Source organism: Harpia harpyja, chromosome 14 (genome assembly GCF_026419915.1).
Source record: "Harpia harpyja isolate bHarHar1 chromosome 14, bHarHar1 primary haplotype, whole genome shotgun sequence".
In the NCBI taxonomy this organism is placed as follows: domain Eukaryota; kingdom Metazoa; phylum Chordata; class Aves; order Accipitriformes; family Accipitridae; genus Harpia; species Harpia harpyja.
The window spans coordinates 5,855,809-5,880,413 of NC_068953.1; the positions used below are offsets into that span (position 1 = coordinate 5,855,809).

The 24,605-nt window shown below is 35.8% G+C and overlaps 1 protein-coding gene across 13 annotated transcripts in view; it reads right to left on the reverse strand.

Annotated features, from left to right (window-relative positions):
* Positions 1–24,605, reverse strand: part of STXBP4 (syntaxin binding protein 4) — a 76,522-nt gene that overhangs the window by 12,341 nt on the left and 39,576 nt on the right. For 12 of the 13 annotated variants that reach the window (XM_052806894.1, XM_052806891.1, XM_052806899.1 and 9 more), the window contains one exon: positions 6,373–6,430. In XM_052806894.1, the coding sequence (XP_052662854.1) occupies positions 6,373–6,430 (58 nt within the window). Of the gene's footprint in view, positions 1–6,372; positions 6,431–19,034; positions 19,124–24,605 lie in introns of those variants that run through there. The other variant, XM_052806898.1, reaches the window with a different exon arrangement.

Consider the following 24,605-nt stretch of genomic DNA (forward strand, 5'->3'; position numbering starts at 1 on the left):
AAAAATAACCCTAAATAAAATATTACTGTTTCCCCTTTGTTATAAGATAGAAAACATCACAGGCCCTAACATATCTAAGGAAAAGATCTCCAAAGTTTAAAATATTTGGGAACTTCTACTTGTCTTTCAGGAAAATTTAATTTAAGATAAATGTTCTTGAGGAAAATAACAGTTAATATGGAATAGTTGGAACCTAGTCCTATTAAAATGCTAGAAAAACAGTGTTTACAGGGGCAAAATTCACAGCTGGTCCTTACAAACTGTATACATATGCAAGGAGTGGGTGGGAGTGGGAGGGAGAATAGCAAGGCCCTACCTAATTTTAGGTGCCAGTCTCATGATACAGAGCTGCCATATGTTAAAGGTGAACGTAGTGGGAGGATGGAAGAGATTAACTATAGTGGGTTTTCTGGGAAAAAAAATTAGTGTCCCAGCTATAGTTTTTTTATACTGTTCCTGTGTGATTCTAAAGCACCAGTGTATAACCATTAATTAATTAGCATATATGGTACTTCACTGTGAGAGCAGTTATGCATAGACTCTTTCTCCTACTTAAAAACCAAATCCAGAAATTACTAATTCACAAAATCTGTTCAATGATAGAATACACTTTCTGTTTGCACTGCTGCAAAATTAATTAATATTGAACTTTTTTACCTTATTATGTGGGGTCTCTTCAATACACTGGCCCTCCAAGTTCAAGACAGACAATGGAAAAAGTGGAGAGGATCCAGTGGAGGGTCACCAAGATGATTAGAGGGTTGGAGAACTTGGCACGTGAAGAAATGTTGAAGGAATTGGATTTGTTCAGCCTAGAGAAGAGAAAGCTTGGGGGGTGGAGGGTGGGTCTCTAATCAAAGTCTTCCAATACCTAAAAGGTAGTTATGAAGAAAATGGAGGCACTTTTCCCACAAAGATGTATTGCTTTTTGTCTGTTGCCATGGGCACAAGTTGCTTCAGGGGAAAATCTGTCCAGATTAAGAAAATATTCTTCACTGTGAGAACAACTAAACATTGGAATAGGGTGCCCAGAGAGGTGGTGGAATCTCCCTCACTGGAAATATTCAAGACTTGGTTTGACAGGGCTCTGGATAACTTACTCTTCAACAGATGGTTAAATGAGATGACCTCCAGACATCCCTTCCAATCTAGACTTTTCTATGATTTTATTTTATGATTTTGGAACTGCAATGGACTGCTGAAAATCCCATTAGGGTACAGTCAGTTGTCACTTTGAGCAAATGAGGTCAGCATCTCAATTCTTCGTAACCAAACTGGCTGATATAAACAGTGATAGAAATACCAGACGTAAATTGGTGAGGAAACAGGCACCAGTAACGTGTTTCTATTACACATTAATTGATGGGGCATGAAGCTGGTGCTATGTACGTATGACTGATTGTATTGCTACACGCAAAATAAAGTCGTGCGTGCCCTCTCCATTGCTTTAAAGTACACCAGGTTATCTTCAAACATACCTGGGGCCAAATTCAACCTTTACTCTTCAGCAGGAGGGAAGCACAGTTATACTAGCAATGAAGCTCATCCCTACCTTTTAGTCTACTGGTGTAATTTTTGTCCTTCTGATAACTGTTAATTTATATCATATTAGTAAGACACTTGAACTTGCTTTTTTTCCAATGCATACCAAGATGTAACTCAGAGAGGCTTACGTTACTGTTTGCTATTTCATGGTAAACCTATACACATGACCTTAATGCCTAGCACAGAATCATGCGAGTTTATGACACACCAGCGGTCTAAATGTAGTTTTCTCACACTTGCCAGCACTTTGTGACTGATCTTAGCAACCTGGTTGATTGAAAATAATTTACTGAGAAACTGAAATGATTTCCTGAATAAAAGAGGTGATTTCAAAAATTGTCTTAAGGTGAGGATTCATGGACAAGATACAGCTTTCCCTGGTAGGTATAGAGAGCTGTTCAGCCCCTTAGGAATATAGCCATGTAAATGTTTTATTCATGTCAGTTATTCACATAAGTGGGTTTCACTTTAGTGTGTAACACAAGCCAGCTGGTTTGCTTCTTTTAAACTCTGATTTCTCATGCACTTCATATTGCTACACCCCCTTCAGAGATATTTATGGAAATTTCACAGCAAGCTGTCTCAAGCTTATGTGCTATTAAGATTCCATTCTGGGGTGTTTACTGCATTAGATTTATAACATATAGATTTATGGACTCAGCTACTTGATGGCCCAATAAAGCATGTTGGAACTGAAGGCAACTACTAATTAAAATAATACTTGATTGTCCTTAGCATATTGTAAAACTGCTGTGGATTTAAACAGAGCCATTGCAGCTTCTATATAGCCTCACAGCCTAACTGCGTAATAGGAAAACTTATAATTCACATACAAGATCAGTTTAACTGTGGCTACACTTTGGGAATTATAACATGTTTTTCTAGCTGTTTGTATACATGGAAGTGGGCTAGCGTTTAAATACTCTTAAGCCCCTCATGGCTTCGGCTGTTCTAACCACCAATGAACAAAAGGATTGAAATTAACAGCCAAAGAGAAGAAGAAGGTTACAGTACTAGTACCAGGGCGGTAAAGTATCAACTATTCTGCTAATCCTCTTTTAAACAATTAGATTAAATCCTACTGAAAAGGATCAGCTGATACGATGCACCTCAAGCTAAGTTCCTCCTAGAAAAGGATATTTTCAATGTTGGGTAGAATTTTCATCTTGAAATCTCTACCATTCAGTGTTAGAAACAAGGGACTTAAGCAACCCCTGCTCCTTGCTCTAACTTTCTCAGTTAACTTTCTCAGACTGACTTCATACACATTACAAAGTGTAGTAAGAGGTATGAATTTTCAAGCATGCAAAAAGCCTGGCTTACGCTCTGCAAAGGCATTTGGAGACAGTGATGAAAGCAAAATAAGGAAATAGTTAAAATTAATATTAATTACGATGACGTCTTATGGCAATGCTCAGTTAATTCCATTCTAATGAACTGCATTAAGAGCTCTTAACACCGCTTCAGTGTGGTGGCTCCATTCAGAAGAATATAAGTTTTTAGACAGTGGTCATGAAGGGTGATGTCATACCCTTCTCCGCAATTAAAATGGTTAGATTTTCCTCGCCTGCCATGTAAAGACTGGCATGCAGAACTTTACAGGACAGATTACAGAAGGCAACAACGATGGAAAAACTGGGGCACTACCACTTGTAATGCTAGGAGCGCATTAAGAAGAGGGAAGAACATTCATGAGTCATTAACAATCAAAGATGAGATATGCAAAAATTCCTGAAAAAGCTTTTTCATGTGAACTACTCAATTCAAATCTGTAGTTTCAGCAAGTGGGGATAACATGCAAAACATCTGATGCTTTCTGCAAATTAGGCTTCCACCACCTAGACTAGCTGAGATTCTGCTGTTGCTAGTATACATCTTATTGTCACATCTGCAATAGTTCAGCATCCAAGCGCAGAACTTAAAAGAAATTTCTTGCGTGTTCAGCAAATCTAGCTTTCTGCTGAGTCATCAAGAGAAGTACTTGTATGAGAAGCACAGTAACAAAACCAGAAAAGAAAAAAAGCAGGAAAATTTTTCAAGAATGTGAGATTTCTTCTGTTCTGCTGCTAAATTTTATTTGCTATTATTGCTAGATAATACTATCTTCAGGCTCAGTTTCCAATTACACAGGGATAAACCTAGAGTACTGCAAGTGTTTTGCCCAGAACAGAATCCAGCATCCACCTTAACTTTCCAGCTGTCCTATAATGGCTCCCTGTATCAACAGATGGAGAACAAGGGAACAGTGCTCTTTTTTAATAGTTGCTCTTGTATTTATTTCCATTGCTATGAAATTGGCTTTTAATTCACTTTCATTTCCTAAGATATTTTTCTACAATTTTTTTTTGGTATAAATCCCATGTAGTAACCTACATCTGTCTGAAAATAAAAGCTGCCCTTTGATTAGAGCTGGAATGCAGTATCATATACGGTGTGTTTGGAAACCTTTGCAGAAAAAAAACATGTCTGCTTTAATACATCTAGCTCGAGGCACCATGGGGTGAGTCAAGGACAACAGAGCAGTATGTTTGAAAAAAAGAAAAAAAAAAAAAAGTCCCTGCTTTTCTTGGCTAGCTAATACATAAACTTCAATGTTATTTATGTGACTTTTTATAAGAGTTTGGGATAAAAGTAATTTTACCTCACTGCAAAGATTTATTTGCTGCCCTTCCTGTCTTTTAGGAGACTGTGGAAGTCCACCTGCAAAATAGTGTCTTCGTGGCACTGTAAGAATTAAACAATATGCAAATTTCAGCAGCTAGAATAACTAGCTATTAATTAAACAATGATTAATGAAATATATGGAATGGACATGAATTATATTTTTCACCAGTTGTTTCAATCTTTTAGAGGAATAATAAAAAAACCTATTATATGAAATAATTTTCACTATATTCTGGAAAAAACAACAGCATACTGTCCAATTAACTTCCTGAAGTTTCTGGGACATACAGCACGAGCTACTTCTTTTTCATGCATTTTTCCTCCAGAATCAGAGAATACAACTGAAAAAAAATCTTTCCTATAGTACACGACAAAATCCTATAGCTTTTATCAAGCAAGTCTTTGTAAAAAAGCTTTCAATTCTCAACCTGCAAGACATCAGGAGGATATAAACCATATTTTGGATTTAGTTAAAAAAAAAAAAAAAAAGAAATAAATCATTTTTTGTAAATAATGAATTTGCACTGCATTTTTTCTTCTAGTCTTTCAGAAAAATGATCACTAAGGAAATCTTAGAGTTAAGGAAAGGCAAAAAGCAAATAACAAGGGCCCAAGATTAGTGCTTTGTTTTGTAGTGTTTTTTTTTTTACCCAGATGATTACATCTTCAAATGATTACTGCTTTTAAAGCTTTTGTAGAAGTTTTCTTTATGCTTTAGACACTGTGTTATTGCAACATCTTATCAATGTCACCTTTCCTCTAGTCTCTGGAGAGTTTTGAAAAATTAATTTGTTTGCAATATCTTCTAAAAAAATCACAGGTAACTCCTGACATAGACATATTTTTCTGTAATTTTTTTGTGGGGGTGCATAATAACTGCTCACTGTTGCAATGTCTATCCTGAACTCCGGTCAGTAAAATTCACTATTAGTTAATATGAGTATTTCTAATAAGCCAGCTACGAAGAGTATGGCTTTATCTTTGGCAACCCCTTGCAAATGTAGAAAGCAAACCCTATGGAAACTGTAGGCATAATTTCATAGGGTAAAAATCAAGAACAAAAAATAGTATATATGCAGAATATGAGAGAAGGCTTTTCCATCTGGTACAGCTTCAGTGGCATTATCAATGGAATAAAACTTGCTTAACCTGCAGCCAGTGATACTGTGAAATGTCAATATTCTGTGATACTCAAGTTAGTAAGTCTCCATTTAGCATCGAAGTGTAAAGTCTAGGGTATAATGACTTTTCTTCTAAATGAATGGTATGGCAGTTGGAAATCTCTTGATTATTTTGTAAATATAACTAAATGCTTTCAGTCCTGTTCCTTCACCCTCTTGCGGCAACAGAACAACTTACTCCCACGCAAGGGAGCTGGATATGACATCAACCCCCCCGCCAAACATCAGTAACTTTAGATTTAGGTGAAACCAGAGCATTACCTTCTAAAAATCTAAAAGAATTCTAAGAATTCTTCCACTTTCCCAAAATGTAAGGGCATTTTTAAAAATAGATATTTATACTTGTAAACTATTTAGGGGATGAGATTTTTTTTTTCTTATCTCCTGGGTCCATTATTGGGTCAAACACATAACTGGGGAAGTTTTCAACATTGTAGACTAGGGTTTTCAAAGACACCTGAAGGACTGAGAGACACAGTTCTCACTGGATTTCAGTTGATTTGTGACTAAGCCCTCTGGACAGTGAAGTCACAAAACCCAGAAAAGAACAAGCGATGTTGGTAATAAAAATGTATACAAAGCATGTAATAAAGATGTATATACAACAGCTTTTATTATTTTACTCATTTTTCCATTAATTCTAGGTTTAAAAATGTGTTTAGTTTGATGTGCTTTTATTTCAACTCTAACCCATTTTCCCTCTTGCTGTAGGGCAGGACTGACTCCCTGTCGTGGTTTAACCCCAGCCAGCAACTAAGCACCACGCAGCTGCTCACTCACTCCCCCCCCACCAGTGGAACGGGGGAGAAAATCGGGAAAAGAAGTGAAACTCGTGGGTTGAGATTAGAACGGTTTAATAGAACAGAAAAGAAGAAACTAACATTCTTCTCATACCTAGCTCAAAAACATAGCGCTATACCAGCTACTAGGAAGACAATTAACTCTATCCCAGCTGAAACCAGGACACCCCAGAACTACTCACTTGATAAAATATTTGATTCCATCTGCTGTATAAGCTTCTTCCCATCCATAAGGCAGACCTAAGATGAAATAAAGAAATAAGATGTCTCTCAAAGCTTAAGTGACACAAAAACCAGTTTTGAAATGGTGTAAGTTAGAATGCTGTCATTTCAAACCATGTCATAAAAAGATTACAAACGAATTCTTACTATTTTTGTAACAGATAATAATATAAACAATACAATTTAATAAGTATTTGCTGTGCTAGAAAGCTATAAACCATTTGATGATACTTTTATTACTAGCATTTCTTTTGTAGAAGCTGAGTCTGGTCAAATTAGAGTGTAGCAGTTAACTCTTTTTGAACTTTTTACTGTAATTTACACCTATATGAAGTGACCACAAAACCCCTATGCCTGTGGTCTGCTGAGGTCTGCTTTTACAGCTATTACATACAGAAGCTAATAACTATACGCGGTAGAAGTCTGGGCAGAATGAAATACTCTGCTGTTTGGTTTATCACCAACTTTTGTGTTTATATATCATTCTTTGGGAATTTACACACAAACTCCAAGACGCTTAGAGACAGATTCAGAGAAAATATGTACAGATATTTGTACGTAGACTTATCTATGTCTACATATCCTGACAAATGTTAATTTACTAAATGCATTGCTTAATTTTGTGATTTACAGTAATGTTTCCAGGAGTTAAAGTATTTAATACTGAAAAGTTTAGCATAAATCAAAATAAATAATTCTGAAAGGGTGCCATTTTTACATGCACTAAGAAATTGTGCTCTCTTTTCCTCTTTTGTAACTATCAGTCACGCCAATCTTAAAAACTCAATCTTGGACTTTGTTCTTAGTTTGAAAGTCCCGTCCATGAGAATGGTGAGTAATACTTTTAGTAGGGTGCTATATTATATCACTTCAAATTTTTATAGGAAACCTTTAACTTTTTTATTACTATTTGTTCAAAACCAAATGTTTGTCGAGTTTGAAAGGTGCTGGAGAAAGAAGCATCCGTCAAAGTGCAAAAATGCTCCTGATTTATGCTTTTGAGATACTGTATTCTAATGCATACAAAGGAAAGTGCAAGGTCCTGAAAAACCTCTCTTTTTTGGAGACTAGAAATATATATAAAATTAAAATATGCATGAAAATTGTATTGCAAGTGCTTTAGCTTGAAAATCATCTCGAAATGTTAGTGTCTTAGGAGTTAAACTATTTTTGTTCAAGTCACAGTATATCTCAAAGACCAGCTCATTAGAACCATCTGTGAGCCTGCTTTAGATTTAAAACTTTTATTTGGAAAATGTGCTGGACTGCACGCACCATATGATCTTTGAAAGCTGCTTCATACCAAGGCATGCCCTAAGTGCACACATATTTTTTTGGAATTTCTTTCTTAAAAGGCTCATTTTCTTTTCTCCCATCATCACACCTTTGTCTCTAGTGTGGTCCGTCCTTCTTAAAAACCTGGAAAGGGATAACTTCAGTTCTCAAAGATAAACAGAGTTCATCAAAGCTACTGAATCATGACTTGGCACAGTGAAGCAGGTACAAACCATCTGAGAAGTAATTATACCTGTAGGCACCAAGTGAAGAGCAACAAGTAAGTCTACCAAAACTTCAGAATTCAGGAACTTGAAAATTGGTAATTGTAGAACAGCACCATTGCTGTTTAGTACAGCTTGAAAAGCAAAAAGCACACTGGACTAATTTTTTTCCTTTCACTTTTACCCCGTGTTAGTCACTTATCTCAGGCTTCTTCCATTTTCAATTTAGCATAGATCTATACAGTCTGTTCCTCAAAACATGCCACCTACTACCTTTGAGAAAGAATAATCCACAGCTACTTCCCTTTAAATACAAGGTAGCTGCTGTGTAATGGTTTTCAGGCTGTGACTCCTATGAAGGAAGGAAGAAAAGAATGTTTTAAGTTATAAATATGCTAGAGATGATCACTACTTCTTCCTTCCACTCCCATAAAAGATGGGACCTCTATTCAACACGGCTATTTTCTAGTGATTTAAATGGCAATAGGATTCATCCTTCAACTGCTTCCACCTGCCCTGGCCTTTCCTCATTCCTGCATGCAACGTGCATATACAAAATAAATGACAACGGATTTGCTGTTATGAATAAAACCCTCAGCATCTGCTCTGTGCTCACATAGATCCCCTACATCACCTGTTTCATTCACCAGTGATAATTACACTTTTTCCACTAGTAATTTGACTGAAATTATTTTTTTTTTTTCCTTCTAAATGAAGAACAGCACATAGGTAGCAATGATAACTGATGCTCTGTATTCTTTTCTTAACCACGAAAGACTACGCTTTTCAAAAACACTGAATACATTTGTCACCTATAAATGAGACTCTGGAGATTATCTCCACAGCTTTATTTGCCTTGACTTTATATGCATTGGATTGTATATCCTATCCACTCTTTATATGCTTCAAAGTTCCACCTACATCTGTAGGGTTTTTAATGCCTTTATTTTCCACATCTTTACTCTTTCTCCACTCATTTTTCACTGCTGTTCCCTTAATTCCTTTCCTTCATGGTTAGATTTGTACTTATATTTCTTGGTATTTCCCATGGTAGCCAGGAGGCTCTCATGTTTTGCATCGTATTTCCCCAGACATCATCTTCGCTTCCTTCAAGCTCACTTTCTCCATGAATCATTCATAATTTGATCTACTTCCTAGTGCTCTATTTTTTCACACAATCCAGGGTCAGATTTGTTGCCTGCCCTAGGACTTGCTTTGAAAGACTGCTAAGCTCTCACCTGGAGTAAATGGGAGGTAAAGGAGCTCAAACAGTCAGAAATATAGTCTGACAGATACAGGATTTAGCCTATATAAACTTGGGCAGTATTAGGTTTCCTACATATTTATAATTTCTTCTGTGAATTGCTACAGTCTTTGATGAAACTTCATAAATAATATATCTTGGCTGCAGTTGTCTGCATATATCATCTTAAAAAAATTACAGATTTACAGTATTTAAAAATAATTTCAGCAGAAAATACAGGGCTTCTTGCTATTCAAATATTTGTGATTATTTATCTTTTGCAAGGTAAAGAAAAGGTAAAACTGCAGAAGTAATTACGCATGCAAAAGAAATGGAGACAGTCAAAAGCCCAAATAGAATAAATAGTCTCCTGAGAGAGTACATGTTAGCCAAAATACATAACCTACCATTATTTTGTACCGAGTATATGCATTTAATTAGGGTTAATGCAAAAGAGATTTCTATAATTCTACGCGAAAAAGAAAAACAATGAACCACCTGCTGTTGTATGTATACCAGTAGTGTTGCAGCTGGTCACAGAGCAGCAAGGCAGTGTCCCTGGTGACTGCTTGCCTCCTCAGCTGCGAGATGCCTGCTGTGATAACCACTACTGTAAAGTTAACATTACATAAAGCAGAAAGGAATTAAAACCCTAGGGCAAACAGAATTTTCCTGATACTTGATAAAGTGTGCATCTCATTGATCTTTATCACCTTCTTGGGTTAACAGGACAAAGAAAATGCACCAGCATCAATACCTGGTTGGCTGCAGTAAGTAGAAAGATAAGCATCAGCCCAAATTATAAACTTGTATGAAGCGACAGACATTGAGGATTTTGCCTACTGTTTCCAAGATGGAATGCATATACTCTCCCTCAATAAAAGCGGCACATAGCATGATCAATCAAAGTATGTCCCTAAGGGAAGAAGGGGGAAAATACAGATATTAGGAAAAAGCCCCATTTTACTGGGCAGTTATCAAACCTAGAAACCGTGCAATAATGTAGTTGGGTGTTTTTTTTCCAATAAGTTAGTTAAAAAATATTAAAGTGAAAGAAACGTGGAGATCAGCAGATGAAACTAATAAAAGCAGATACCATAGCATGAATATTCAGTTGACTCAAAACTGACAGTTATTTCCCTAATGCCTAAATACTGCAGTCCAAATACGTTTTATTTTTCTTATTTTCTGACAAAATTGCTCAAAGGAAATGAGAGATTTAGAGACTGTAGTAAGAATTATTAAAAAATTTACTGTTCACTAGGATTCAATCTAGATCTGGCTGAAGTGGGACTATTTAGATGCTTCAGGATGGGACTATTTAGATGCTTCAAGATAAGTATGTCCTTAAGTGCCTTATTTTGGCCTTAAGGCCAGACTTTCAAACCCTGCTTCCATTATAAACAGTCATACAAACATTACTGATGAATTTGGAAACACTGCTTAGGGATAGCTGCCTACCAGAGGTGGTAATCTCACCCTAAAAACTCTTTTGTGAAGCATAAGCTTATTTCCAGCAGCGTTCACAGCTTTGTCATCCACCATAAAAAGGATGTCTGGCTACAATGCGTTTCCTGTTAGGGCTAAACAATCTCATGGCTGTATCATTAAACCACCTCATCTGGAATTAATATAAAGTATCAAGCTTAAGGGATGTAATATCAGCTGGAATTCAAAAGCCACATAGTACAAGTATTCAGTATCACATTGAACACATTCTTTGACCAACAACAGAAAAAAGGATGTCTCTTTTACATATCCTTTTACCTAGCTCGACTTTTTCAGTTATACATATTTTTTGAAGTAAGAAAGGATGAGCTAGCTCAGAACTACCCTTTACTTACCTCCTTATAATTTATTTATATTTAATATTAGATTCTCAAAAATGATGAAGTTTTTTAAGAAATAGGAATTACCTTCTAAAAGTATTTCTGATTTACAAGATTTCCTAAAGAACACGATAAACAGTTTCCTCCGTCACTTGGTAAATGAGGTTTTGAATTCTGATCTCTTTTCAACATCCACCAATTCAGCTCCTACCAACACTTAAACCTTCTTCATGTGGCCTCAATAATAACGCAAAATTGGTTAGTTAAGAACCCAAATGCCTTTGGCTCTTCTCTTTGAGCTATCTAGGCAATGTAAAGAGGATGGAAAGCTGAAGATCTGAGTTGCTGGTTCTCAGTTATCTGGTCTTGGACTCCTGAGTGCTACTGGAATATGGGAATATCCCAGATATGAGACTAGAGGTATCATATGATGCAAGACCACTCACTCTTCTGCGAGTTATGCAATTTGACACAGCTAAAGCAAAAATTTGTGGAGAAATAGCCAGCCTTGTTTGTTGAGGGTGTTCAATGGGGTGCAGGCATAAAATGGCCCTTTGTTTTTTGAGGCTGTCAGTAATATATACTGTATTGTACTGCTTATTTGTGAATTAAGTGTAAGAACTCAGGTTCAGAAAAGCAGCTTTCAGAAGTGAGTATGCACTTCTGGTATTTGCTTGTGCGCCACTTTATTCTTTAGCCCATTTCAAGTGCTCTTCCCACAAACAAATGTGTTTCATTTTATGAATAATAGTCTGCTAAGGGGACATTCCATTCCTTTCTTTCACATATCAAATTCCATTTTAAAGAAATTGTTCTTTTTCTTTTGTTGTTGGTAATTTAATAAAACAAAGATGGAGTAAGTAGTTTTCAAGTGGAGACATCTGGGAAATACTAGCAACTGAAACGTATGCTAATTTAGAGCATGGTTGGCAGATCGGCTTGTCTCCCTTCAGTCTTGTTCCTAGAAACCATGCTTCAGGAAAAATATTTTTCTTACTTTGGATATTCAGGGCATGGTGAAAGATGACCTTGTGTTTTCCCATTTCCTATTAATCATATGATTAATAACTGACCCATCTATGTTCAAACTCATTAATCTCTTATTAAAACAATTACACATCAAGTTACAGTTTAGAATAAGAGTTATAAAATAGTTCGCTTCTCGTGCTAAAGGATTATATAATCAACTTTAAGATCTTTATGGTAATTTTGAAATTACAAACTGTTATAATGTCTTTCTTCTAATACTTGTCTGTGAATAACTTGGTACAGTTAATTAGAAACAGTATGGATACAACAGAAATTGTAATATATGAACAATGACCCGTCAACTGACTAATTTAAGGAAATAAGAATTACCTCAGTCAGTAAATGTGATCAGACATTACTGTAGACATATTGCTCTCCTACCTAACAAATAAGTAAATCCAAATTTAGAACAAACTCTGCCCAGTGTGTGGACTTAAGTTCTTCAGAAATGAGTGAGAGCTATAGGCATCTGAGCAATGAGGTTGCTGCTATGTGTCTTCAAGAATTGCCTTCCTGAAACATTACTTTAAAAACGTACCTTTTCAGAAGCTGAATATTGGAAATACAACAAAAAAACCCCAAACTACATATTCTTCAAATAAAGACTAATATTCTCCTTTCAAATAAAGTTTTAGGTACTGTAGGATCCAAGCAATTTGGACTGTTATTAAAATGAGAAGTAAGCAGTCTAGCTGATGCTCATTTTTATCCATGCAGGAGGTTAGTAGTGAAAGTACAAAATAAGCACAACACACTTAACAAGGGCAATAAAATACTTTCTTCTGCTTAGTTGACGGCAATCAAATGTGTACAACCAATTATACAGAAATGGCAGAAGTCACCAGAGCTTGCAGTACATACTTCACAATAATGTTACTATAGAACATTCTGACTTTTAAAGGGAATAGAAAGAGTACAGCCAATTAAGTACTGAACAGTCTGCTTCAGCAAGTAGAAGCTGTTCTTCTAAGGTACACTGGGGAAGACACAGACTTCTGTGGGAACAGGGAAGGTAAATAAGCCACTAGCAACCAACAAAAAAAACCATCGACTTTTGGATAAGTCCTCCTTTTAGCCCAGAGGTAAACCAGAAGATTCATGCCATTACCTACTGTCACAGGCTAGAATCTGAGCATCTGCACCAGCTACTGGTGTGAAACTGGGAACATCTTTTAGCATACAAAAAGCTGAAGAAAGACTGCATTCCTTGATATGCTGATGTGAAAGGAATTCGAAGTACTACTAGTGATTATTATTTTTGTAATGTAATCACCTTTCAGAAAAAAGGAATTCTTTAGCAACTTACATTGAGAAAAACAAGCTTATCATTTCAATATGCTTATAATACAATCAATATGTATCACATTTGGCTTACAATGCCTTTTCACATACCACAGCTTTGATAGTCAGAAGTTCAAGAATCAATTTTGAGAAAGCCAAGATACCATTAAGCAGTATGTCCTTCAACACTATAGCTATTTTAGTCATGAATGTAATACGTTTGTTTAGTCATTAGGTCAGGAAAGCATAAGCCCTCAAAGGTAAGGGATAATGAAAGCAGAGGAGTTTAAGACTAGCTCATTCTGACCAAATACAAAAAGTCTGCATAATCTACTGGCTCATATTATTGTCTTTTAAAAATGCATTTAGCATACTGATTATCTGACAATTATTTTTGTATTTTTCACCTACACTGCTTCTTACTAAAATGCTACCGGCTGTCCAGTGAAAATACATAAGAAAGCAGTGACCAATCTCCCCAAATTCTTTTGTTTATTGTGGTTGAAGAATCTGTGGATAAGGTGGAGGCAATACAGAAAATCAGAAAACTGCAGAATGCAGAAATCTACCTCTTTCACAGAGAAGGCTGCAAAGGAAAAAAAAAAAAAAAATCATACCAGTGCTCCTTATCCTCTACTGGTTCCCATCTGCTTTAGTTTGCCAACAAAAAGATGTTTTATTTTATTTTAATGTTAAAGGCTGCAATAACAGAGTCTCAATTAGTGACACAGCAAGAGAAATACAGCACTCTAGGATCATATAGGTATTAGTGCTCCCTGATAAGGTCTTAAAAATGGTACGCATGCTTCCCATTACATTTTTTTTCAAGTCTTATCCAGCTTTAAAAAAAAAAAAAATTCCTTTCTATGAATTAATTGCAGGCTTTTTTCTACAGTCTTCCAGTATTGACTATTAACATGATGCTGTCTATTTGTGACTGGTCAAGAACACATTATTATTTCCATTGCTGACTGAATACACTACAAGTAATTTTTGAGGAATATTTGCATGAATTAATTTGAAATTCATTTTGTTTATACCTACAAATCTCAAACTGCTGAAGAGAAGTCAGGAAACATGTTATTTATTACAAAATTAGAGAAATGGCCCATAACTGGGGAATGCTACACAAATGCCATGTAGGCTAAAAAAAAGTTAAATTCATAGAAGTAAGTACTCTCTTGAGAACATTCTTGTTCTGAATTGGCACAATCCACCTTCAGCTGATTAAAAAGAATCTGGAATAACACATTCTTATTCCAGAAATAAAAGCCTCTGCACACAGGGCATTCACCACCAGGACTAGGTAATTAGGAATAGCCTAGAATACTTCACTGTATGGCCCAGCTCTAAACCATTTCTTTCCTCATCAGTTTCCCTACTCTCTTGCTCCCCTGATTACTCTGTTCCGGAATTCATCCATCTCCTCCTTTCTTACTGGATCAACTTCTCTTGTCACCATCTATTGTGCTATCCACCCACTTCCATCACTGTCATCTCACATTGCTCACTGACGCATGTGATTGTTAAATATAAGTTTAATTAGAAAGCATTCATTGGTAACGAATTAAAATGACTGTCTAAAATTAGAATTGAGCAGAAATTGTCTGAGATCTAAAAAGCAATAGTATTACACGATATGCCTTTCTTGCTAAGTAATATCTTACTTTTTTTCAGTGATGATGAAATTAAACTGCACAGGGGGCTGGCATGAACCACCTACAATTGAAAGACACAGAACTATGCTCTGCTGAGCTCTTTTCTCAGTAAGTACAGACCAAGGTAATGCTTTTTCCTTTTGAAGCAAGAATTGTAAAAATACATTAATACAAGATATCCTTTTAGCCTGTTACTGTAGCTACATGTAAATAAAAGAAGGGTTTTATTTACAGAAAGACATGACTTTTAAGTCCCCATATTTTAAAAATAGTGTCAAAAGTTCTTAGAAACTAGGATAGATACCTTTCCTTTTTTATTATAAATCTGAAGGGAAAAAAAAATCCGCCGTGTGCCTAAATTAGCATACTTTATTTTACCTTAGCTGTAAAGGATTCTAATGTAATACCTGTAGTAATCACCAATGCAAGGCAAAACCTCCATCCTTAACTTCCAGTTAATGATCCATATGCTTTATGGCATGAGGCAGTAGATCTAGTACGAGGCTTATGCACATTTTATACATCATTTAGGTCTCCTTCATAAGCACCAAGCAATTATGTTTTCCTCTTGCAAATTCTCCCTAAAATATACTTTTAAAAAGCTTCCTATATCATTCTTGGCAATCAACTTTCTCTGTACTTCTTTCCATTTAAATTATCACATTTGTGCACCATATATGTCTAAGTAACTCTGCTAGCCCTCAGCTTCTCACTCCTACCTACTGAAAAAAAGTGAAAAAATGTGACAACTGAAGGAACTGACAGAAAAGCATACCAACCCTCTTAGACAAGATGAGCACTGATAGCTTTAGCATACATTGACATTCGAAACAAAGGTCTGATCACCCTCCCGCCCCCCCGCCAGCTTTAATCCAGCTCTCTCATAGCTGTGTAGCCACAGAAAATTAACTCAGCATTAACTGCACAAAAGTATGCACAACTCCTTTGGTTCAGCTCCATACTGTAATGGTTGCTTTAGTTTTTGGTACCTGAAATAATGAGACAGTTGCTCTGTGGCTGGTGTGCAGACATACATATCCACAGAGAGACACTGGGTTACCCACCTCTCCTCGTAACCAGCTGACTATGTCTGAACTGTGCTTGCAAATCAAAAGAGGGAGGGCAGCCTTGAGTTTGAGACACTGATTTGGGATTGAGACCTCAAGGTTCAATTCCTGTCTCATCTGTGTGTTTCCTCTGTGAGCAATTTGCATCTCCATGCTATAAAATTTGGAAGCTTTTTTCCTCCCCTCTTATGTCAGAACATCATACTATAATTAAGGATTAATATACCAAAATTCTAAGCATTATGTCAACAGAAATTAATAGAGGGACAATTTAGGAAGCATTTACCATCCAGTAAAATTGTTAGTTCTGGAGAGTTTTGACTTCAGTCTCTGTAGCTACCAAGAGCAAGAACAACTTGTATGGGAAGAGGCACAAAGTCAATTAATTTTTTCATAGTGGGGACACTATGAAGTGTCCATAGACTTCTACAGGTCTGCTCTTTAATGAAGTCTTCCTTCAGAGATACTGGAAATAAAACTAATGAGACTGCAATAATCTTGTTAGCTCATCTGCATTTTAAGGTATAATAATATCACTTACTTGTTTTTCATTATTAAAATGTTTTGATTTGAAAGTCAGTACAGACAGTGCCTATTCAAAAGCTGACTCATCTTTTCTCATTAAAGGGAAGTGAATGGAGAGAGAATAAATTGCTTTCCTAGCAGCAACAACAGAGTTCTGAAATCTAGGTCACATTAAAGAACTGTCTTAAATTCAGGCTTTAGACATTGAATTGTCTTCTTCCTTGCTGTGAAACATTGGGAATAACATACATGTTCAATCACCAATAAATTAAGTAGCAACTTGTTCATCATTGATACTTGAAATATTTTTTTTTATTTGATCAGGTTATAAAATTATTCTGTCTTTATTAGTGTCACCTTTTATATAGCTTCGCTACTTGTACACAATTACTGTAATGTTCTGATTCTCAGACATCAAATTAAACAAGTGGGGTCTAATTTCTAGGTCCTGCAACAATACCCACAAGTAAGACCAGTTAGGTGAAAACAATGTCATTCCTCACTCACATTCAACAAAATGTAGTTTTAGTCCAAGTAAGGAAAGTTCAGGGGTAATTCAGGATTTAAAACCCATCTGTAAATGGACATTTCTTTGAAATGTAATTGAAAAACAGGATTATAATTTCGTAAGAGCTTGACTAACTGGATCAAATATTTGAAATAAATAGGGTGTAATTCAATAAAGGTAAAAGTAAAGTACTACTCCAGGAGCAAATAATCAGCTGCACAAAAGCAAGAGGGGTCTGTCTAGCTAGCCTTTGGTTCAGCAGAAAAGGCTCTGAAGTACAGGAAAGCCCAAACTTAATACGAATCGCTAACATGAAGCTATCAGAGAAAGGGAACACTATTTGGGGACATAAGAGCTGGTGTGCTATATATTAAAGCGAACAAACTTATTGTTCCATTTTTGTCTCCCGCAGGAAGATCTCAACTACAGAACTCAATACAATTTTGACAAATTGGAGAGAATTCAGAGAAATACAAGGGTGATGAAATGGCTAGAAGACATGCTCTGTAAGGGAAAAATGAGCAAACTGGTATCAGTTTATTTGGGGGAATGGAAAACGGAGTGGAGACACGATATGGTCTTCAAATATGTTAAAAGCTGCCAGAAACAGGAAAGTAGTAGGGTGTTTTCAATAACCATAGGGATGAAGACAAGTAGTAATGGGCTTAAACTGCAACGAGGAGGATTTAGGCCAAAAGGAAAAGCTTTCTAATGGCAAAAATAATTAAAGATGGGAATAGTTAGCCTACAGAAGCTGTGGAATATGCTAGACAAATACATGTTTGGATTAATATAGATATAATTCATGTTGCTGGAGGCAGGTGGATGCACTACCCAATTGCTGGAGGTCCTTTCTAGCCGAATCTTTTCTGATTCCTTGGTGGGAAAGTACTAGCTGAGTGCTAGTTTTCTAAACTTTTGCATAATTTACATTACACGCAGACATTTCTTCTGCTTCCCATTTGCAAAGCATTTTTATGTCTTATGTTCACAGAAGTAATACATTTTAATTATATTATGTACTGAACAACTCTTCACTTGTCTCCTTCCAAGTATTTATTGTAAAATGAAACCAATCCTGGCCAAAGAAACAGGCTTTATAATATGGGTTTTTTTAGGCTTGACAGATAGCAACTGAACTCACACCCCAATAATAATACTAAAACCAAACCAAACCAAAACAACAAAACCACAGCCAAAGGTGAAACCGTGGAAGTTTTTTTGCTGTCTACTACCTTTCTAATAAACTATTCAACCTTGATTTGCCTTCACAGGCCTTATTTACGTAACATTACAGGTACTGCTTTTAAGTACAGGTATGCACTGAAATACTGCTATTTCAGCAGTCATGATGCTATAGCTCGGTGGTCTCAAATTGTTTTCAGTCAGTCATCACTACCCACCCTCAAAAATTCTCACAGATTATCATAATGAATCTTGTAATTGAAAAGAATGTAAAAATGCTAAGTTTCTGTAGGCAAGCTGTAAATCAGTTACAAGAGTTTTGTGGTTCAGCGGCTGTTGACAAACTACAGCTTGGAAACCACAGCTATAATTCTAAATTACTTTGAAATATGTGGATAACCATGCATTAAAAATTTATTTTGGATCAAGTACACAGCACTGAAATATAACATCAAACATATAGTACCAAAATATAGCAACTACAACAAAAAAAGGCAAGAAACCAAAACCAGTAAAACTTTTTTCAGAAAACTTTAACGGAGCCTATGCTGGCTGACTCTATTCTTAAGTCGATGCTTCCTCATTAGTCATTTTCCTTTTCTAATGAAACCTTTAAGAGGGTAAGACAGTGTAAAGGCACTACTTGACACTGTTCCACAGTCAAGGCACCAACTGACATTTTTGTTCAGTGAAAATGCACTGCATAAATACAACACACAGTGATGGTAAAACAGAAACCAAGTATTTTTATAAATCACTAACAAACTTGACAGTTATCTAAGACTGTAGAAGAATATTACCTATATTGTAATAGAGTCTAGTAGTAGTAGGTTACTATCCAGGAAGAAAAAAAAAGCTGCTTTCAGGATTTCCTACAGATATGACACCTAGTCAGAAAAAAAAATATTTAATTCAGAAGACTTCTGTTAAATCCTTGCCTCCCCACCACCACCTCACCATGAATGAGCAAGTCAGCTGCTTCATGGCTCAAATTCCTCCTTAAAATGGAAATAATAATTTTAATCAAGGTATACAAATGATGGAAATAAAGTAGATCATGTTAGATTCACAGATTCAAGAATGGACTTGTCTCACAGGTCTAGTGCTCCATTTTTAATTTAATATCCATGCACACTCATTTTAATTTAATTTAAATTGGAAATATGTTAAGAATTGTACACTATTATGTTTCTCAAGTGGAACGCTTCCTTTCTGTTGCAATGAAACATTTTAAAATTCTTGGACAGATTTTCCTTTTCGAACAGTTCTTGAACACTGTCAAAATTACAACTCTTCATTCTTATTTACCATGCAGGCAAGATTGGAAATCTAAATGATTTGCAGAAAATTCAAAGTCTTTCTGCAGTAAACAGTTATGTAGAATAAGCTTTTAAATTCTAGATGGTGTCCTTGTAAAACTGTATTAAATATGCTTGGATTCTTTTCCTAGGGACTATAGAAACCATTTTGCCTGTTATGCAACTTTGAATTTTAATTTTTCTGAAAGTACATAAGTTGTTCACCTTTGGGCTTCTCATTGTGATCTGATTTGCAGTGTGTCTAAAGAGTTGCTGATAAGCTATCAATCTTTTTATGAAACATTCTCATTTTCAGAACGAGGCAAAAATTCAGCAATGTCTATATTACAGGGCAAAAGCTCATCTCGTGTATTTGATGTTATGTATTGGAACAATTAAAATTAAGTCAAGGGTTATTCTCAGTTTACACCACTGAAGATGTAAAAGGAAAATTACTAAGTTTTATTTCAATTCCCAAACCATATTCCTGTGTTGCACTAGCAAAGTTTTCAGATCAGTAAAGAAATGTGGGTACTCTGCAATTTAATCAAAAATAATATTGAAATTTCTTGCTACTTTAATTTTTGGACAAACTATCAGTTTGTGTAGTAGCCACTGTTTCTGCATAGTGTCACTCACTCACAGTGTGTGGTTGATAGCAGGGACCTACAATCCCAAGCACATGTTGAACTGGAAGACAACTGACCCTAGCTCCTACAAAGTGTTCTGCTGAGCAGAGCTGGAAACCAGAAAACCACTGCCCCGCAGAGCCTAGATCAAGTGATGCATTCAGCACCAGCATGAAGCTCCTGTCTGGCTCTATCTTGTCGTGACCTATGTTGCCTTTACAAGATGAGACTCAGCAAACAAGAAAGCAACTAAATTCCAAATTCAAGACAAACTGGGAGATGCTTCAGCTACGCAAGGAAGAGGTTTTATGTCTCATGTTGCCTTCAGAACTCAGTGGAGGCCAGGAAGACATGCTACAGGCACACCTAAGTCCTGCTCTTGTGTATGGAAAAATCAATTTTGGAGCATTGTTCTTCAGAACTTGACAATGTTTGGTATAATGCCATGATGCTACACGAGGAATACAGTGCCAATATTCTGTGGCAAAAGACAGCAGTCCCCATGAGCTCAAAATTCAGCATGATTCTGCAAGTAAATGGAGCCACTGATGACCAGCTCATGTTCTAAGATTACTGATTTTGGTAACTGATGGTGATTCCAGAATTTATCTTCTTTTTTTCAAAATGTCAACTTAGAAAAGAGTCAACAGTAAGAAGTTCATTTAATAACTTTATATTATTACTTTCTACAAAAATGAAATTACCCTCCCATTAAGTATTTTTGTTCTGAAGAAAAAAATCTTCAACCTTCAGGGACTAGCAAAACTCTGAAATTTTCCACCGGATAAAACAGTTGATAAATTCTCTTTTGGGAAAACTCACCTCTTTAGTTGTTGTTGAAAGTTTCAAAGGAAATAGGTTTTAATTTCAGCAAATTAATATTTTCTAATGGAAGTACTGTCTCAGAAAATGTTTAATTTTCAAACAAACATAACCTCTTTATCTTTAAAGCATACAGCACTGATTTTAAGATTTAATTCTTTTGCTAGTCAAAAACTATTAAAAAGGGGAGCTGTACAGATGCGTTCAGGATATACATTATATAATTTAATAGGTCTCTTCTATTTCTGATTTCAGTAATTCACTGAAATATTTATGGCCTTGCCAGAACAATGAATACAAAGAGTTATCTCTCTAGTTATCCATTATGCTGCTCCTTCCGAAGCAGCTCTTCCAGTAAGGAAGAAAAGGTACAGTTCTAGTTTATTAGCTGAAAGAATATTAAAAGTATGCTATCCTCCCAGTGCAGAATTGTCCCCACAAAGATGATCTTGCAGGAAATAATTTTCTATTTCTGATACTAAAAACAAAAAAAAGACAGAACAAGTTTCAGCAAATGCTAGCAATCAGGCAATATCCTTGGGGTCAACAGAAGACTCATATTTTGATATTCAGCCTCCGCGAATGCAACTTTAATATCACTAGCCTAATTAACAAAAGTCAGTTAGCCAGGGTATGCCTACCCATCTTACAATTAAATCTGGATTTTGATGTACAGACATAAACCGAAAAGGTGGGGGGGACAGCCCACAATTACATGTCAACTTTTTCAGAACTCTCCTGATGAACTACAGCCAACTATCTGTACAAAATTATAGCACTGTTGCATCTTTAATTTCAAGAACAAAATAGTAATAATGTATACAGCATTAATTCTGTTGTAATAAACAAACACACCAGGGCTGCAACAAATAAATAAAAGAAATATAAATACTTAACAATATTAGCTCTTCTCAAAATAGCAGATTGTTATTTGTGAAGACTTGTTACTCTATCTTCTAACTTTGTTCCACCCACACTGTCAAAAGAATGGGAGGGGACAACTAACACTTTGCTGAATATGGAATGGTTTTGGCAATTGACCATGATATAGTTAAAAAACACCTAAACTGAAAAAATGGATAGATTCCATATTTCAGCTTTTAATGCCTGAGATGTGAGACTTTGTCTGTGGTCCAAAAATCAAAAGCAACTTAACTATCAAGAGAACGAGCACTAATGGATGCTGACCACCAGCAGTCTCCATTGCCTTCTTTTTATAGATAGTCAGCATGCAAGGAAAATGAATACAAAAACTGGGCAACTAAACTTCTGCCTGTAGGATCTTCATAATCAAATGTATAGTGACTAGCAAGATCAGTATCAGTAAGGTAAGTAGGATTTTTGGAAGCTATATTAATTTGGAGATCATTTTAATGAACTTCAGCATGATTGCCATGTGTCAGATCCCAGGCTGACAACAGATTAAAGGAACATGATGGGAAAAAAATAGTTCAAGGTGCACTGCTTGAGTTCTCTGCTGAGCAGAGAAGCAGGCTTCATAGCATTTAATGGATACTGATGACTGGGATTATATCAACAACAGCAAGATTGTATTTTTGGATAGAAATTTCAGAGGCAGAATGAGGAAATTAGCAGTCAAAATACTTGAAAGCTGCATTACGCTAGTGCACATTTCAAAATGCCGATTGCCTGCTCTTTTATGAATAGATAAGTATGTTCCAGGGTTAATCAGATTTTGGCCATTACCAGTACCAAGTGTATTTCTTTTCTAATTTTGTAACAGAAAAGAAGAAAATGCTTTCTCAATTCTTTTTAGCATGATTTGCACCATATGGTGTACTAAGTGCTACAGTTCTTTCACTAAGGCATTATTATCCTTTGTATGATGAAAGTAATTTTATGTCTTCAGGAGATGCTTGTATTCTACAAGGCAGAAAGGCCTCTCAAGACTTAGAGTCTAAAAATAGCTTACAGTCTTTCAAGAAGATGAAGGATGAATCTTTCAAGGGATGAGCTTGATTATTCTGTTTATTACTTTCTTATTTGCATTTTTAGATCTTGAGGATCTTGTAGCAGTAAGCACTGGAAAACGAGTTGGGATTTTTCTTTTTTTTTTTTTTTTTTTTTTTCCAGACAGAGTCCTCACTTGAAGAATCGCCAAACTGACTTCACATAGCTGTCATTCAACCTACAAAGCTGAAAACCTATCTGCAGCATTGTCACAAGGCAATATGTACTTGGAGATCTTCAGGAATACACTAAACTTCTTTAAACCTCTTCTCTCAGGCAAAATGTCGTGCTATTATGGAGGAAGAGGACAGTTTGTGTGGTTAATTCATAAATATGTCACTTTGACCCAGTTGTCAAGAATGATCTTTAACAAGGGAAGCAGTATTCTTTTGGAAGAACACTCCACAACCTTGTCTTTGCACTGAGACTTTATTTCACATGTATTGTAAATGAATCGAAAAGATATTTTGGTTAGGGCTCCTTTACTTCATGTTGTACAAAATGAAGCAAATAATGAAAGAGAAGTTCTATTTAGAAGGTAAAATATATCATGATGGTTGCCCAGCTATATATTTTTATCCACTTAGCAATTTCAAAAATATTAACTCCAATTCTCTAAGAATTCATTAACAAATTATTATGCTGTGGACATCTTTCCAGAAAACAGGAAAACCTTCAGTCTGCAATGTAATGTCCACTATACTTTTTTCTTTGATGTATGATATTTACAAAATCCTACATACACGAGAGCCCCCTTTTTATGACAGCCCATCTGCAAGAAAACTGAAGATCACATGGGAAACATTTTGTGAGAATCTGGCATAGAGCACTGCAGACAGAATGCTATTAAATAGTTACTCTGCCTTAACTACTTTTTTTGAGAGAAAGAGAGAGAGAGAAAGCGAGTGAGGTTTAAAGCTTTAATCTCATACACAAGCTCGTCAGAGCCCAAATCTATCTGTAATACTCTCCAAATCAGAATGAACTCAGAAGGATGACGTTCAATCTTTAAATCCTTCTCTGCAGAGCTATTTTTAACTCTCGGGTTCATAAAATGGATCCCTGCTGTGGCTCCAGAGCTTTCTAACATGTATCCTACCTATTATGTTTGACACAACCACATGTTACAATTCACTTGCATTTAGAACTAAAAGTTTTCCTTGCACGATTTCCTGTGTAGTGTGATAGAAACAACTCAATGTGACAGAACTGTACCATTGTCACTGGTGGAAAACAAATTATCTCCTCTCCTGGCCAGTGTTACTCTTTTCACTTCCACCAGTAACTCTAATTCTAATATTCTGATCACTTTTGAACAATTTTTTTATCTTCTTATTTTGCTTTCTTCTCCATAGAGTGACGTAATAAATAAATGTTGCATAAATAATGTCAAATAAGACATTTTTAATATCTTGAAACATTTCCTCAACAAATATATTTATTCAGTCCCTCTCTAAATTAATTCCCAACCAATGTAAAAAGGATATTCAAATCTTTGATTCAATGATTATTGTCAACCATAATTCACCTTTCCAAAAACTCCTGTAATGTGTCAGGCCATTTCTGTTCTATTTTTGCAAATCAGTCCATCTAAGCTGGATTAGAACTGACATGTCTGCTCAACTATAGGTAAATACGATCAAAATACA